We start from the raw sequence: 12526 nt of genomic DNA, 5'->3' as shown, positions 1-12526 counted from the left end.
CGGAGAAGGCCTTTGATAGGGTGGAGTGGGGGTACCTGTGGGAGGTGTTGTAAAGGTTCGGGTTCGGGGAGGGGTTCGTCAGATGGGTGAGGCTGCTGTATGAGGCCCCGGTGGCAAGTGTGGCCACGAACAGAAGGAGGTCAGAGTGGCGTTGAGGGAGTCGAGGTACTGGAGGGGGCTGATGCGGGGTGGGGAGGAGCATCGGGTGTCTTTCTATGTGGATGATTTGCTGCTATATGTGGTGGACCGGTGGGGGAAATGCCGGAGGTAATGAGGATCCTTAGGGAGTTTGGAGATTTCTCCGTGTACAAGCTTAATATGGGGAAGAGCGAGTTGTTCGTAGTGCACCCGGGGGACCAGGAGAGGGGGATTGGTGAGCTCCCGGTAAAAAGGGCAGAGAGGAGTTTCAGGTACCTGGGGGTCCAGGTGGCTAGGAGCTGGGGGGCCCTGCATAAGCTTAACTTCACGAGGCTGATGGAGCAGATGGAGGGGGAGTTTAAGAGGTGGGACGTGCTGCCACTCTCCCTGGCGGGTAGAGTGCAGTCAGTTAAAATGACGGTGCTCCCGAGGTTTTTGTTCCTGTTTCAATGCCTCCCCATCCTGATCCCTAGGGCCTTCTTCAGGTGGGTTAACAGGAGCTTTATGGGGTATGTATGGGTGCAGAAGACCCCGAGGGTGAGAAGGGTGTTCCTGGAGCGGTGCAGGGATTGGGGGGGGGGGGTAGGTTGGCGCTGCCTAACCTCTGTAGGTATTATTGGGCCGCCAACGTGGCAATGGTGCGTAAGTGGGTGATGGAGGGGGATAAGGCGGCATTGAAGAGGCTGGAGATGGCGTCCTGTGTGGGCACCAGCCTGGAGGCGCAGGTGACTGCGCCACTGCCGCTTCCTCCAACGAGGTACACCACGAGCCTGGTGGTGGCGGCTACCCTCAAAATTTGGGAGCATGGGGGACCTGTTTGTGGACGGGAAGTTCGCGAGCCTGGATGAGCGGGAGGAGAAATTTGGGCTCCCCCGGGGGAACACCTTCAGATATATGCAGGTAAGGGCGTTTGTTCGGCGGCAGGTGGTGGAGTTCCCACTGCTGCCGCCATGGGGGGTCCAGGACAGGGTGCTGTCGGGGGGGGTGGGTTGGAGAGGGAAGGATCTCGGCAATGTATCAGGTGATGCAGGAGGAGGAGGCCTCGGTGAAGGAGCTAAAGGGTAAGTGGGAGGAGTTGAGTGAGGAAATTGATGAGGGGATGTGGGCGGATCCCCTGGGGAGGGTGAACTCTTCCTCCTCTTGCGCGAGGCTCAGCCTCATACAATTTAAGGTGCTGCATAGGGCTCACATGACCGGGGCAAGGATAAGCCGGTTCTTTGGGTGCGAGGACAGGTGTGTTAGGTGCTCAGGGAGCCCAGCAAATCACACCCACATGTTCTGGGCCTGCCCAGCGCTGGAGGTGTTTTGGAAGGGTGTAGCGAGGACGGTGTCAAGGGTGGTAGGTTCCAGGGTCAAGCCGGGCTGGGGGCTCGCAATATTTGGGGTGGCAGAGGAGCCGGGAGTGCAGGAGGCGAAAGAGGCCGGTATTCTGGCCTTTGCGTCCCTGGTAGCCCGGTGAAGGATTCTTCTTCAGTGGAATGATGAGAGGTCCCCAAGTGTGGAATCCTGGCGGGGTTTATTAAGTTGGAGGGTGAAATTCGCCTTAAGGGGATCGGTACAAGGGTTCTTCAGGTGGTGGCAACCGTTCCTAGACTTCCTGGCAGAACGTTAGAAGATGGTCAATAGCGGGGGCAACCAGGGGGGGTCGTTTTTCTTTTTTCTTGAGTGGGCGTGTATTTTTGCCTTTATGTTGATGAAGGTTGTTAATTTAATATTTATGTATATGGGGGGGGCGGGGGTTGTTCTTTTCGTTCTGTATTTTGTTTTTGATATGTAGTGAAAATATGAATAAAAATTAATTTAAGACTTTAAAAATGATTTGAATTTAAATGTAAGGGGTATGATCGAGAGTTCGCAGGTGGCACAAAAATTGGTAGGGTGGTAAATAGTGATGGACTGGTCAGGTGGGCAGAGCAGTGGCAAATGGAATTCAACCCAGAAAAGTGAGGTAATGCACTTGGGGAGGGCTGACAAGGCAAAGGCTTACACAATGAATGGTAGGACCTTAGAAAGTATTGAAGATCAGAAGGACCTTGAAGTGCATATCCCACAGATCCCTGAACGGTAGCACAATGGTTAGCACTGTTGCTTCACAGCACTAGGGACCCAGGTTCGATTCCCGGCTCGGGTCACTGTGCAGAACCTGCACATTCTCCCTCTGTCTACGTGGGGTTCCTCCCACAAGTCCTAAAAGACATGCTTGTAGATGAATTGGACATTCTGAATTCTCCCTCAATGTGGCGACGACGGGATTTTCAGAGTAACTTAATTGCAGTGTTAATGTAAGCCTTCTTGTGACACTAATAAAGATTATTATTATAGGTGGCAGGGCAGGTAGAGATGATGATTAAGAAGACATACAGGATACTTGCATTTATTAGGCAAGGCATAGAATAAGGGAGATCATGCTGGAAATGTGCAAAATGTTGGTTAGGCCACAACTGGGGTACAGTGTGCAGTTCTGGTCACCACATTGTAGGAAGGATATGATTTCATCGGAGACAGTGCAGAAATTTACCAGGATGCTGCTTGAGCTAGAGGGTCTGAGTTATGAGGAGAGATTGGATTGGCTGTGGCTGTTTTTATTCGAGCAGCAAAGATTGAGAGCGAACTTTATGAGGAGAATAGACAGGGTGGATGTGAAGGTCCTTTCTCCATTAATAGAGGGGGCAATAACTAGGGGATGTAAATTTAAGTTAAGAGGTAGAAGGGTAAGAGGGGAATTGAGGAGAAACATTTTCACCCAGAGGGTGGTCAGAGTCTGGAACTCACTGCCTGAAAGGTGGTTGAGTCAGAAACTCTCGTAACATAAGAAGTGTTTGGATAGTTACGTGCACTATCATGGGGGCTGTGGGCGAAGTGCTGGAAAATGAGATAGTGTAGTCAGATTTGTTGACTGGCATGGACATGATGGGCCAAACGGCCTCCTCCTGTGCTGTAAACATCTATGAATCTAAAATAACAGAAGCTCACAGAAAAAACAAAAAACTCTTCAGTTGCTAAATTGGGAAAAGCAATTCCTTTGAAATTTGAGTGTTGTTAAGGAACATCATTTTTTCTAATTACATCCATCATTCCAAAATTTACTCTAAATCAGTACTGTACATACTCAGCAGGTAGCCAGAAAGCAAATAGTGCAGTAATTAGCATTCTCATTTAATTTTAAACTGGGTACAATTCTGTACCTTTGGAGGTTATATTTACTGTTGTTACTCTCCATGGTGCTGCAGTAAAATTATTAAATTGCCATTTGTTTTCCTAGCTTCATAAAGATAGAGGTTGGAGAATTTACAACCATAGAGATCCGATAACAATTGTTTTGTTTTGTGTGTGTATTTTAAAGTGTTGTATGAATGCTTATATTGTTCTGGATCTACATTTTGTGCCAATAAAAACTATTTATGCATTGAATGAATTTGATTCATGAGCTTGTATGGGCAGATAAATACATCTCCTTACGACTGCTCCAGCCACAAATTATGTGCAGCCGAGGGAGACTGGCAAGAGAAATGTGTAATTCCGATTCACAAGAACAAGACAGACAATCCAATTAACATTGGAAAAAACCATAATAGATCACTGGAGCAATGAGGAATACAAAATACTTGCCTGAAGCAGTCTGTAAGGTAACCCCAGCAGGAACTTGGATTGGAAGACCAATGCCAGAAGGTAATGTAAGAGTAGTTGTGGTTCCTGAAACGTTCTATGAGATTAATATGATAGTTATTTATTACAAGGAAAATCTTAACGTTTGTCAGCTCATGACTCTCTGACCAGCCTTCAGGTCAGTCAGTCCAGAGCATCAATTTCCATGTTACTTTAGACACTCAGGACATACAAGGCCCACACAAACTATGTCAGGTCTGCAACTCCAGATCTGAATGGGCTTCTGGTGGCAACTCTCCAGGGGAGAAAGATTGAGTGCCATCACCAAAGGAAGGAAATATGCCAGAAGGCCACCTTACGCTGTGGGAGATTAAAAATATAGAGATTATATATTTAATGAAATTAATCACAGATAGGAGTATGCTTTGCACTAGAAATACTTCTCCTTCAAAATAATAATTAGTTAGAGAATCACAGATTTGACAGTTGATGCTTCAATTGGAATTACACGGTTATCGTGTTCTCCACCCCCACCATCCCCCTCGACTCACTATATAAAACATCAATTCTGGAGTATACCCTGTACACAAGCAAGAAGGAGGAGGACTCCCTCTCCCCCAGGTTCCTCTCCTCATCCAGCCTTGGGAATTCCAACTCATCCAAAAAACACTCCATATCCCCATTCCTCACCACCCGGTTTGGCCCTGAAAAGCTTCTCGTAATACTCCCTAAACACCTTGTTAATCTTCCCTGGCTCTGACACGATCTCCCCCTTCCCTGTCTGCACCCTCAGAATTTCCCTGGACACGGCCTGCCTCCACACTTGCTGGGCTAGCATATGGCTCGCCTTCCCTCCATATTCATATTGCACCCGCTTCGCCCTCCATAACTGCCTCAGTGCCTTCCCAGTGGTCAGCATGTCAAACTGCCCCTGTAACCGCTTTCTCTCTGCCAACCCCTCTGTGGTGGGGGCGTTTGAATACTTCTTGTCCACCTCTACTATCTCGTCCAACAATCGTCCATACTCCTCCCTCATCCTCCTCTCTCCGAATATGTTGAACAAAATAACCTCCCCCCGCCCCCAGCCCCGAACCACTGCCTTCACCACCTCCCAAAATGTGGGCGCCGATACCTCCCCGTTCTGATTCAACCCCCCATAATCTCTGATCAGCGACCTCACTTTCTCACAGAACCCTCGTCCCCCAAAATCTCTGAATCCAGCCTCCATCCCGGCCTCTGCTCCTGCCTCGAGCTAAGTCTAACCTCCAACCAGTCCAGCACATGATCTGAGATCACGATTCTCGTGTTCTCCGCCCCCACCAGTCCCGCTCGACTCACTGCATAAAAAAATCATTTATGGAGTATACCTTGTACACAAGCAAGAAGGAGTACTCCCTCTCCCCCGGGTTCCAAAACCTCCATGGGAACACCTTTCCCATCCTTTCCAGAAACCCTCCAACTCCTTCGCCATCATCAACCTTCCCATTGACCATGGGCTCGGCCTATCCACCCTCGGTTCCAACATGCATTTAAAATCACCTCCCATAATCAATGCGTGTCTAGGTCTGGAATCTATGCCAGCTACCCCTTCACAAACCCCACATCATCCCAATTTGGCACGTAGACATTCACTGGAACCACCGGTGTCCCCTCCAACACCCCGCAATTTATGGTCTCTGATGAAGTCGTTGGCCTCCTCTGGGGTTTCAAAGTAAAACTCTCGGCCATCGAAAGTCACCGACAGTTTCGCCGGGTACCGTACCCCAAACCGAATCTGCCTTTGGTATAGCACCACTTTGGCCTTGTTAAACATTGCACGTCTCTTTGCCAGCTCTGCTCCAATATCTTGATAGATTTAGACCTGTTCCCCTCCCATTCGCTGTTCCCCTTCTCTCTGGCCCATCAAAGGATCTTTTCCTTCACAAAACTTATGGAGCCTCACAATCACCGCCCACGGTGGTTCCCCCGCTCTCGGCTGCTGCCTTAGGGACCTGTACACCTCTGGGGCCTTATCCAGCACCCGCTTCGCCACCAGCCCTGCCAGCATCCCCGAGACATATCTCGTGGCACTTGTATCTTCCAGCCCTCAGGCACGTCAACGATACACAGGTTCTGCCTTCTGGACCTATTCTACTACCTTTGCCTTTAGCGACTTGCAAAGGTCCCCCAGGAGCCCCACCTCCGCCTCCAACGACACCACCCAATCATTGTGGTCGGACATCATCTTCTCCATGAAACCCCTGTGCCTCCAGACATTCCTCAACTCGCTCCATTGATCCTTTCAGGGGTGCTACCGCTCCCTTGATGGCCTCTCACTGATCTTAATGCATCTCCTTTCGCTGCTGGCTGTACTCTGGTCTAATAAACACCATCAACTGCTCCATCTGGGGTTTTCCAACTTGCGACAACCCTTCCCCCTCAGTCATCTTCACAATTGCTACTGTGTCACAGGTCTCCTCCAATTCCTTGAAGGACCTTTCCACCACACCTTCAGCTACACTTCCCTGTCGAAAATATCCCACTTTCGGTTAAAGGAATTCAAATCAACGCCTTCGAGCCGGAGCTGCCCTGTATGCGATTACTCACTCCATGGCCGCCACCGGAAGTCAGAGATATGTTGTGTCATAGATATTTGGTGCAGTAAGGGTTAAAAACTCGAGTTAGTGTTTGACTGCTGCAGTCATGTTTTAAAATAAATCCTACTTTGAAAGACAACAAAGACTTGAAATGAAAATGAAATGAAAATCGCTTATTGTCACAAGTAGGCTTCAAATGAAGTTACTGTGAAAAGCCCCTAGTCGCCACATTCCGGCGCCTGGTCGGGGAGGCTGTTATGGGAATTGGACCGTGGTGCTATGGGCCCATATCGAGATCAGCTCCCCTCCGCCTTCAGTGCTTCCCAGACCAGCGCTGCTGAAATTTCCCCCGTGTCATTGACCTGCAGGTCGCTCTGAATACATTTCCTCAGCCGCTCGCACAGCCCTTCGTCAGCCAAAAGTCGCACATCCAACCTCCAGTGCGGGCGCTGGTTACTGTCTTTACTAACCTGCAGGTCAACCCAGAGCGGAACATGGTCTGAGATTGTAATTGTTGTGTACCCTGTGTCCACCACCTCTGCCAGTAAGGCCCTGCTCAAAATAAAGAAATCACTTTATGCACGTGTGAGTAGGAGAACTCCTTCACCCTCGGCTGCCCAAATCTCCATGGATCCCCCCCCCCCCCCAAACCCTCCATCTGCTCCATGAACCCTTTTAGTTCCTTTGCCATTGCTGGCACCCTGCCCGTTTTCGAGCTTGACCGGTCTAAACCAGGGTCAATAACTGTGTTGAAGTCCCCTCCCATGACCAACCTGTGCGAGTCCAGGTCCAGTATCTTCCCCAGCATCCTCTTTATAAACTCCACATCATCCCAATTTGGCGCACACACATTTACTAATACCACCTGCACCACCTCAAGTTTCCCACTGACCATAATGTACCGACCTCCCACATCCGAGACTATTCTACCCGCCTCAAACCACCTGCTTATTGATCAGGATCACGACCCCTCTAGTCTTTGAATCTAGTCCCGAGTGAAAGACCTGACTGACCCAGCCTTTCCTCAATTTAATCTGGTCAGTTACTCTAAGGTGCGTCTCCTGCAACATATTTTTTTTTTTTTTTAAATATTTATTAAAGTTTTTTACCAACACAATTTTTCCCCCTTACAAACAATAACACCCCCCCCCCCCCCGCCCGTAACAAAATAACACAAAATCGCACTGAGCAAGATATATACATGGCAAAATGGTATATTTACATAGCTTTATACACTGGCTCTCTCCCGCACGTGCCAGTTTCCCCGCCCTTCATATTATCTCCTGCTCATCCATCCCCCCAAGCGATCCCCCGTTCCAGCCCCCCCCCACCCCCCCCCCACCCACCGGGCTACTAGGGACGCAAAGGCCAGAATGCCGGCCTCTTTCGCCTCCTGCACTCCTGGCTCGTCCACTACTCCAAATATTGCAAGCCCCCAGCTTGGCTTGACCCGGACTTTCACCACCGGAGATATTGCTCCCGCCACTCCTCTCCAGAACCCCTCCAGGGCCGGGCATGACCAAAACATATGGACATGGTTCGCCGGGCTCCCTGAGCACCTTCCACATCTGTCCTCTACCCCAAAGAACCTACTCAACCTCGCCACCGTCAAGTGCGCTCTGTGAACCACCTTAAATTGTATCAGGCTGAGCCTGGCACATGAGGAGGAGGAATTAACCCTACCCAGGGCATCAGCCCACAAACCTTCCTCGATCTCCTCCACCAGCCCCTCCTCCCATTTACCCTTCAAGTCTTCTGCTAGCGCTTCCCCCTCTTCTTTCATCTCTTGGTGTATTGTCGAAACCTTGCCCTCCCCGACCCATACACCCGAGATCACCCTGTCTTGAATTTCTTGTGCCGGGAGCAACGGGAATTCCCTAACCCGTCGCCTCACAAAAGCCCTCACCTGCATATATCTAAATGCATTTCCCGGGGGTAACTCAAACCTCTCCTCCAGTGCCCCACAAATGTCCCGTCAATGAACAGGTCCCCCATTCTTCTAATCCCCGCCCGATGCCAGCCCTGGAACCCCCCGTCCATCTTCCCCGGGACAAACCGGTGGTTACCCCTCACACCGAGGCTCCCACTGCACCCCTGTGCCGTCTCCACTGGCCCCAGATCCTTAACGTTGCCGCTCGTGGTATACTTTGATGGCGAGAACGGCAGCGGTGCCGTCACCAACGCCCCCAAGCTCGTTCCTTTACAGGACGCCATCTGTCTCCTGCAACATTACCACGTCCGCCTTCAGTCCCCTAAGATGCGCGAACACATGTGCCCTCTTGATGGGCCCATTTAACCCTCGAACATTCCAGGTGATCAGCCTAATTGGGGGGCTCATTGCCCCCCCCCCTCGCCAATCAACCATCCGCTTTTTTGGGCCCGCCTCCAGCCCATGCTCCCGCCTCCACCGGCCTCCTCTCTGTCCCTTAGCCCAAGTCCCTCCCTCGTCAGCAGAACATTTCCCCCTTGTCCCCCCAGTAACACACTGTAACCCAACCCCTTTAATAAACCGAACATATGCACTCCTCCCACTGCGCTTCCGTGAGCTAGCCCGCCCAGCTAGCTTGGTGGCCCCCATCCCTGGCGCCGGATAGTCTCCCACCTATTGTTCATTTCCCCCCCCTCCACCGCTCATACAAACATACTCCAACATCAAACAATCCCCGCACAATTGCCCGACAGAAAAACACCAAAATCTAAACAAGCACACCTCCATCCCCCAACAGGGCAAATGAAAACCTTAACTCACTCAGCTCTGCCACTGATCCCAAATCAATACAGAAGGCATTACAAACAGCTTCCACAAGACGAAAAATAGGAAACTTTTTTTTAAAGAACAGAAAAACAAAAAATAAGAAAACCCATGAACGTTGCAGCAAAGTTCAAAAATTCTCAGCCCACCACCAGTCCTTTCCATTTCACAAGGTCCAGCACGTTCTCAGGCGACTCGAAATTTGTTCCTCGTATGTGACCCAGAGACAGGCCAGATACAACAGTCCGAACTTCACCTTTTCCTGAAAAAGGATTGACCTAATCTGGTTGAAACCTGCTCTCTTCTCCTGGCCACCTCCACACTCAGGTCTTGGTAGACCCGCAGGATACTGCAATCCCACTTACAGCTCAGTGTCTGCTTGGTCCACTGTAGAATGGGCTCCTTATCCAAGTACCTGTGGAATCTCACCACCATTGCCCTCAGGGGGGGTTGCCCATTCGCGGCTTCCTCGGAGTGCTCTGTGAGCCCAGTCCACCTCCAAGGGTCGGGAGAATGCCCCATCCCCCAGCAGTTTCTCAAACATGTCTGCGATGTATGCACCAGCGTCCGCTCCTTCGGACCCCTCCGCGAGCCCAACGATTCTCAAGTTCTGCCGGCGGGACCTATTTGCTAGGTCCTCCACCTTCTCCATGAGCTTCTTCTGCTGGTCTCTCAGCATCCCCACCTCCAACTCCACCACAGTTTGATGTTCCTCCTGCTCAGCCAGCGCCTTCTCTACCTTCTGGATTGCTCGATCTTGGGCGTCCAATCTAAGCTCCAGCCGCTCAATTGACTCTTATCGGGTCCAAGCAGTCCCATTTCTGCTTAGCAAAGCCTTCCTGAATAACTTGCATCAGCTGCTCCGTTGAACGCTGGGTCAACAAACCAGAGGTCCGGTCCTCCGCCATGCTGTCTCCCGCTGCAGCTTCAGCCCAAGTCTTCTTGGTCTTTCTGTTTCTGCCTTTACGAGCACTTCTAGTCCTTCTTTCCATGCACCGATGTGGGAATTCAATACACAATTGCCTCTGTCATCAGTTTTACAATTCAAGTCCGGTAGAAAATCGGGGGAAAAGATCCAAAAGTCCGACCCGAGCGAGAGCCACCAAGTGTGCGACTTACTCCTTCATAGCTGCCACCGGAAGTACCTCCATTTGCCCTCTTAATCACCTGTTGCATCTGTAAACCAACTTTATGTGACTCATGCACTAGGACACCCAGATCCCTTTGCACAGCAGCATGTTTTGATATTTTATCAATTAAATAGTAATCCCTTTTGCTGTTATTTCTACCAAAATGGATAATCTCACATTTGTCAACATTGTATTCCATCTGCCAGACCCTACCCCATTCACTTAAACTATCCAAATCCCTCTGCAGTCTTCCAGTATCCTCTGCACGTTTTGCTTTTACCACTCATCTTAGTGTCATCTGCAAACTTGGACACACTGCACTTGGTCCCCAACACCAAATCATCTATGTAAATTGTGAACAATTGTGGGCCCAACACTGATCCCTGAGGGTCACCACTACCTTCTGATTGTCAACCAGAGAAACAGCCATTAATCCCCACTCTTTGCTTTCTATTAATTAACCAATCCTCTATCCATGCTACTTCTTTACCCTTAATGCCATGCATCTTTATCTTATGCAGCAACCTTTTGTGTGGCACCTTGTCAAAAGCTTTCTGGAAATCCAGATATACCACATCCATTGGCTCCCCGTTGTCTACCGCACTGGTAATGTCGTCAAAAAAGTCCACTAAATTAGTTAGGTACGACCTGCCCTTGATGAATCCATGCTGCGTCTGTCCAATGGGACAATTTCCATCCAGATGTCTCGCTATTTCTTCCTTGATGATAGATTCCAGCATCTTCCCTACTACCAAAGTTAAGCTAACTGATCTATAATTACCCGCTTTCTGCCTACCTCCTTTTTTAAACCGTGGTGTCACGTTTGCTAATTTCCAGCTCGCCGGGACCATCCTAGAGTCTAGTGAATTTTGGTAAATTCTCACAAGTGCATTTGCAATTTCCCTAGCCATCTCTTTTCGTACACTGGGATGCATTCCATCAGGGCCAGACTTGTCTACCTTTAGCCCCATTAGCTTGCCCATCACTACCTCCTTAGTGATAACAATCGTCTCAAGGTCCTCACCTGTCATAGCCTCATTTCCATCAGTCGCTGGCATGTTATTTGAGTCTTCCATTGTGAAGACCGACCCCAAAAACCTGTTCAGTTTCTCAGCCATTTCCCCATCTCCCATTATTAAATCTCCCTTCTCATCCTCTAAAGGACCAATATTTACCTTAGCCACTCTTTTTGTTTTATATATTTGTGGAAACTTTTACGATCTGTTTTGATATTCTGAGTAAGTTTACTCTCATAATCTATCTTACTCTTCTTTATTGCTCTTTTGGTAGCTTTCTGGTGCCCCCTAAAGATTTCCCAATCCTCTAGTCTCCCATTAATCTTTGCCATTTTGTATGCTTTTTCCTTCAATTTGATACTCTCCCTTATTTCCTTAGATATCCACGGTCGATTTTCCCTCTTTCTACCGTCCTTCCTTTTTGTTGGTATAAACCTTTGCTGAGCACTGTGAAAAATCGCTTGTGTTCTCCATTGTTCCTCAACTGTTTCACCATAAAGTCTTTGCTCCCAGTCTACCTTAGCCAGCTCGTCTCTATCCCATTGTAATCTCCTTTGTTTAAGCACAAAACACTACTATTTGATTTTACCTTTTCATCCTCCATCTGTATTTTAAACTCCACCGTATTGTGAACACTCCTTCCGAGAGGATCCCTAACTACGAAATCATTAAATCAATCCTGTCTCATTACACAGGACCAGATCTAGGACCGTTTGTTCCCTCATAGGTTCCATTACATACTGTTCTAGGAAACTATCGCAAATACATTCTATAAACTCCTCCTCAAGGCTGCCTTGACCGACCTGGTTAAACCAATCGGCATGTAATTAAAATCCCCCATGATAACTACTGTACCATTTCTACATGCATCAGTTATTTAATTGTTCATTGCTCGTCCCACCGTAATGTTACTATTTGGTGGCCTATAAACTACTCCTATCAGTGACTTTTTCGCACCGATGTCATCCCTCACTACTGTCCGGTATCATCATTAAATAACAGAGCTACACCACCTCCCTTACCATCCACTCTGTCCTTCCGAATAGTTGGATAACCTTGGATATTTATTATTATTAATAATAATAATAACTTATTGTCACAAGTAGGCTTCAATGAAGTTCCTGTGAAAAGCCCCTAGTCGCCACATTCCGGCGCCTATTCGGGGAGGCTGGTATGGGAATGGAATCCGCGCTGCTGGCATTATTCTGCATTACAAGCCAGCTGTTTAGCCCACTGTGCTAAACCAGCCCCTAACTCCCAGTCATGACCAGCCTTTAACCATGTTCCAGTAATGGCCACTAAATCATA

At 48.9% G+C, this 12526-nt stretch overlaps 1 protein-coding gene across 1 annotated transcript in view; it reads right to left on the bottom strand.

Moving 5' to 3' along the window:
- The window catches only part of LOC140426463 (stonin-1-like), a 195425-nt gene that overhangs the window by 52182 nt on the left and 130717 nt on the right, over positions 1–12526 (bottom strand). Inside the window, exon 7 of the mRNA XM_072511275.1 lies at positions 3748–3841. Within this exon, the coding sequence (XP_072367376.1) occupies positions 3748–3841 (94 nt within the window). The remainder of the gene's footprint in view (positions 1–3747; positions 3842–12526) is intronic.

Source organism: Scyliorhinus torazame, chromosome 1 (genome assembly GCF_047496885.1).
Source record: "Scyliorhinus torazame isolate Kashiwa2021f chromosome 1, sScyTor2.1, whole genome shotgun sequence".
Lineage (NCBI taxonomy): Eukaryota > Metazoa > Chordata > Chondrichthyes > Carcharhiniformes > Scyliorhinidae > Scyliorhinus > Scyliorhinus torazame.
The sequence above is the reverse complement of the archived record's forward strand: the minus strand, read 5'-3'. Positions and strand labels throughout refer to the sequence as shown.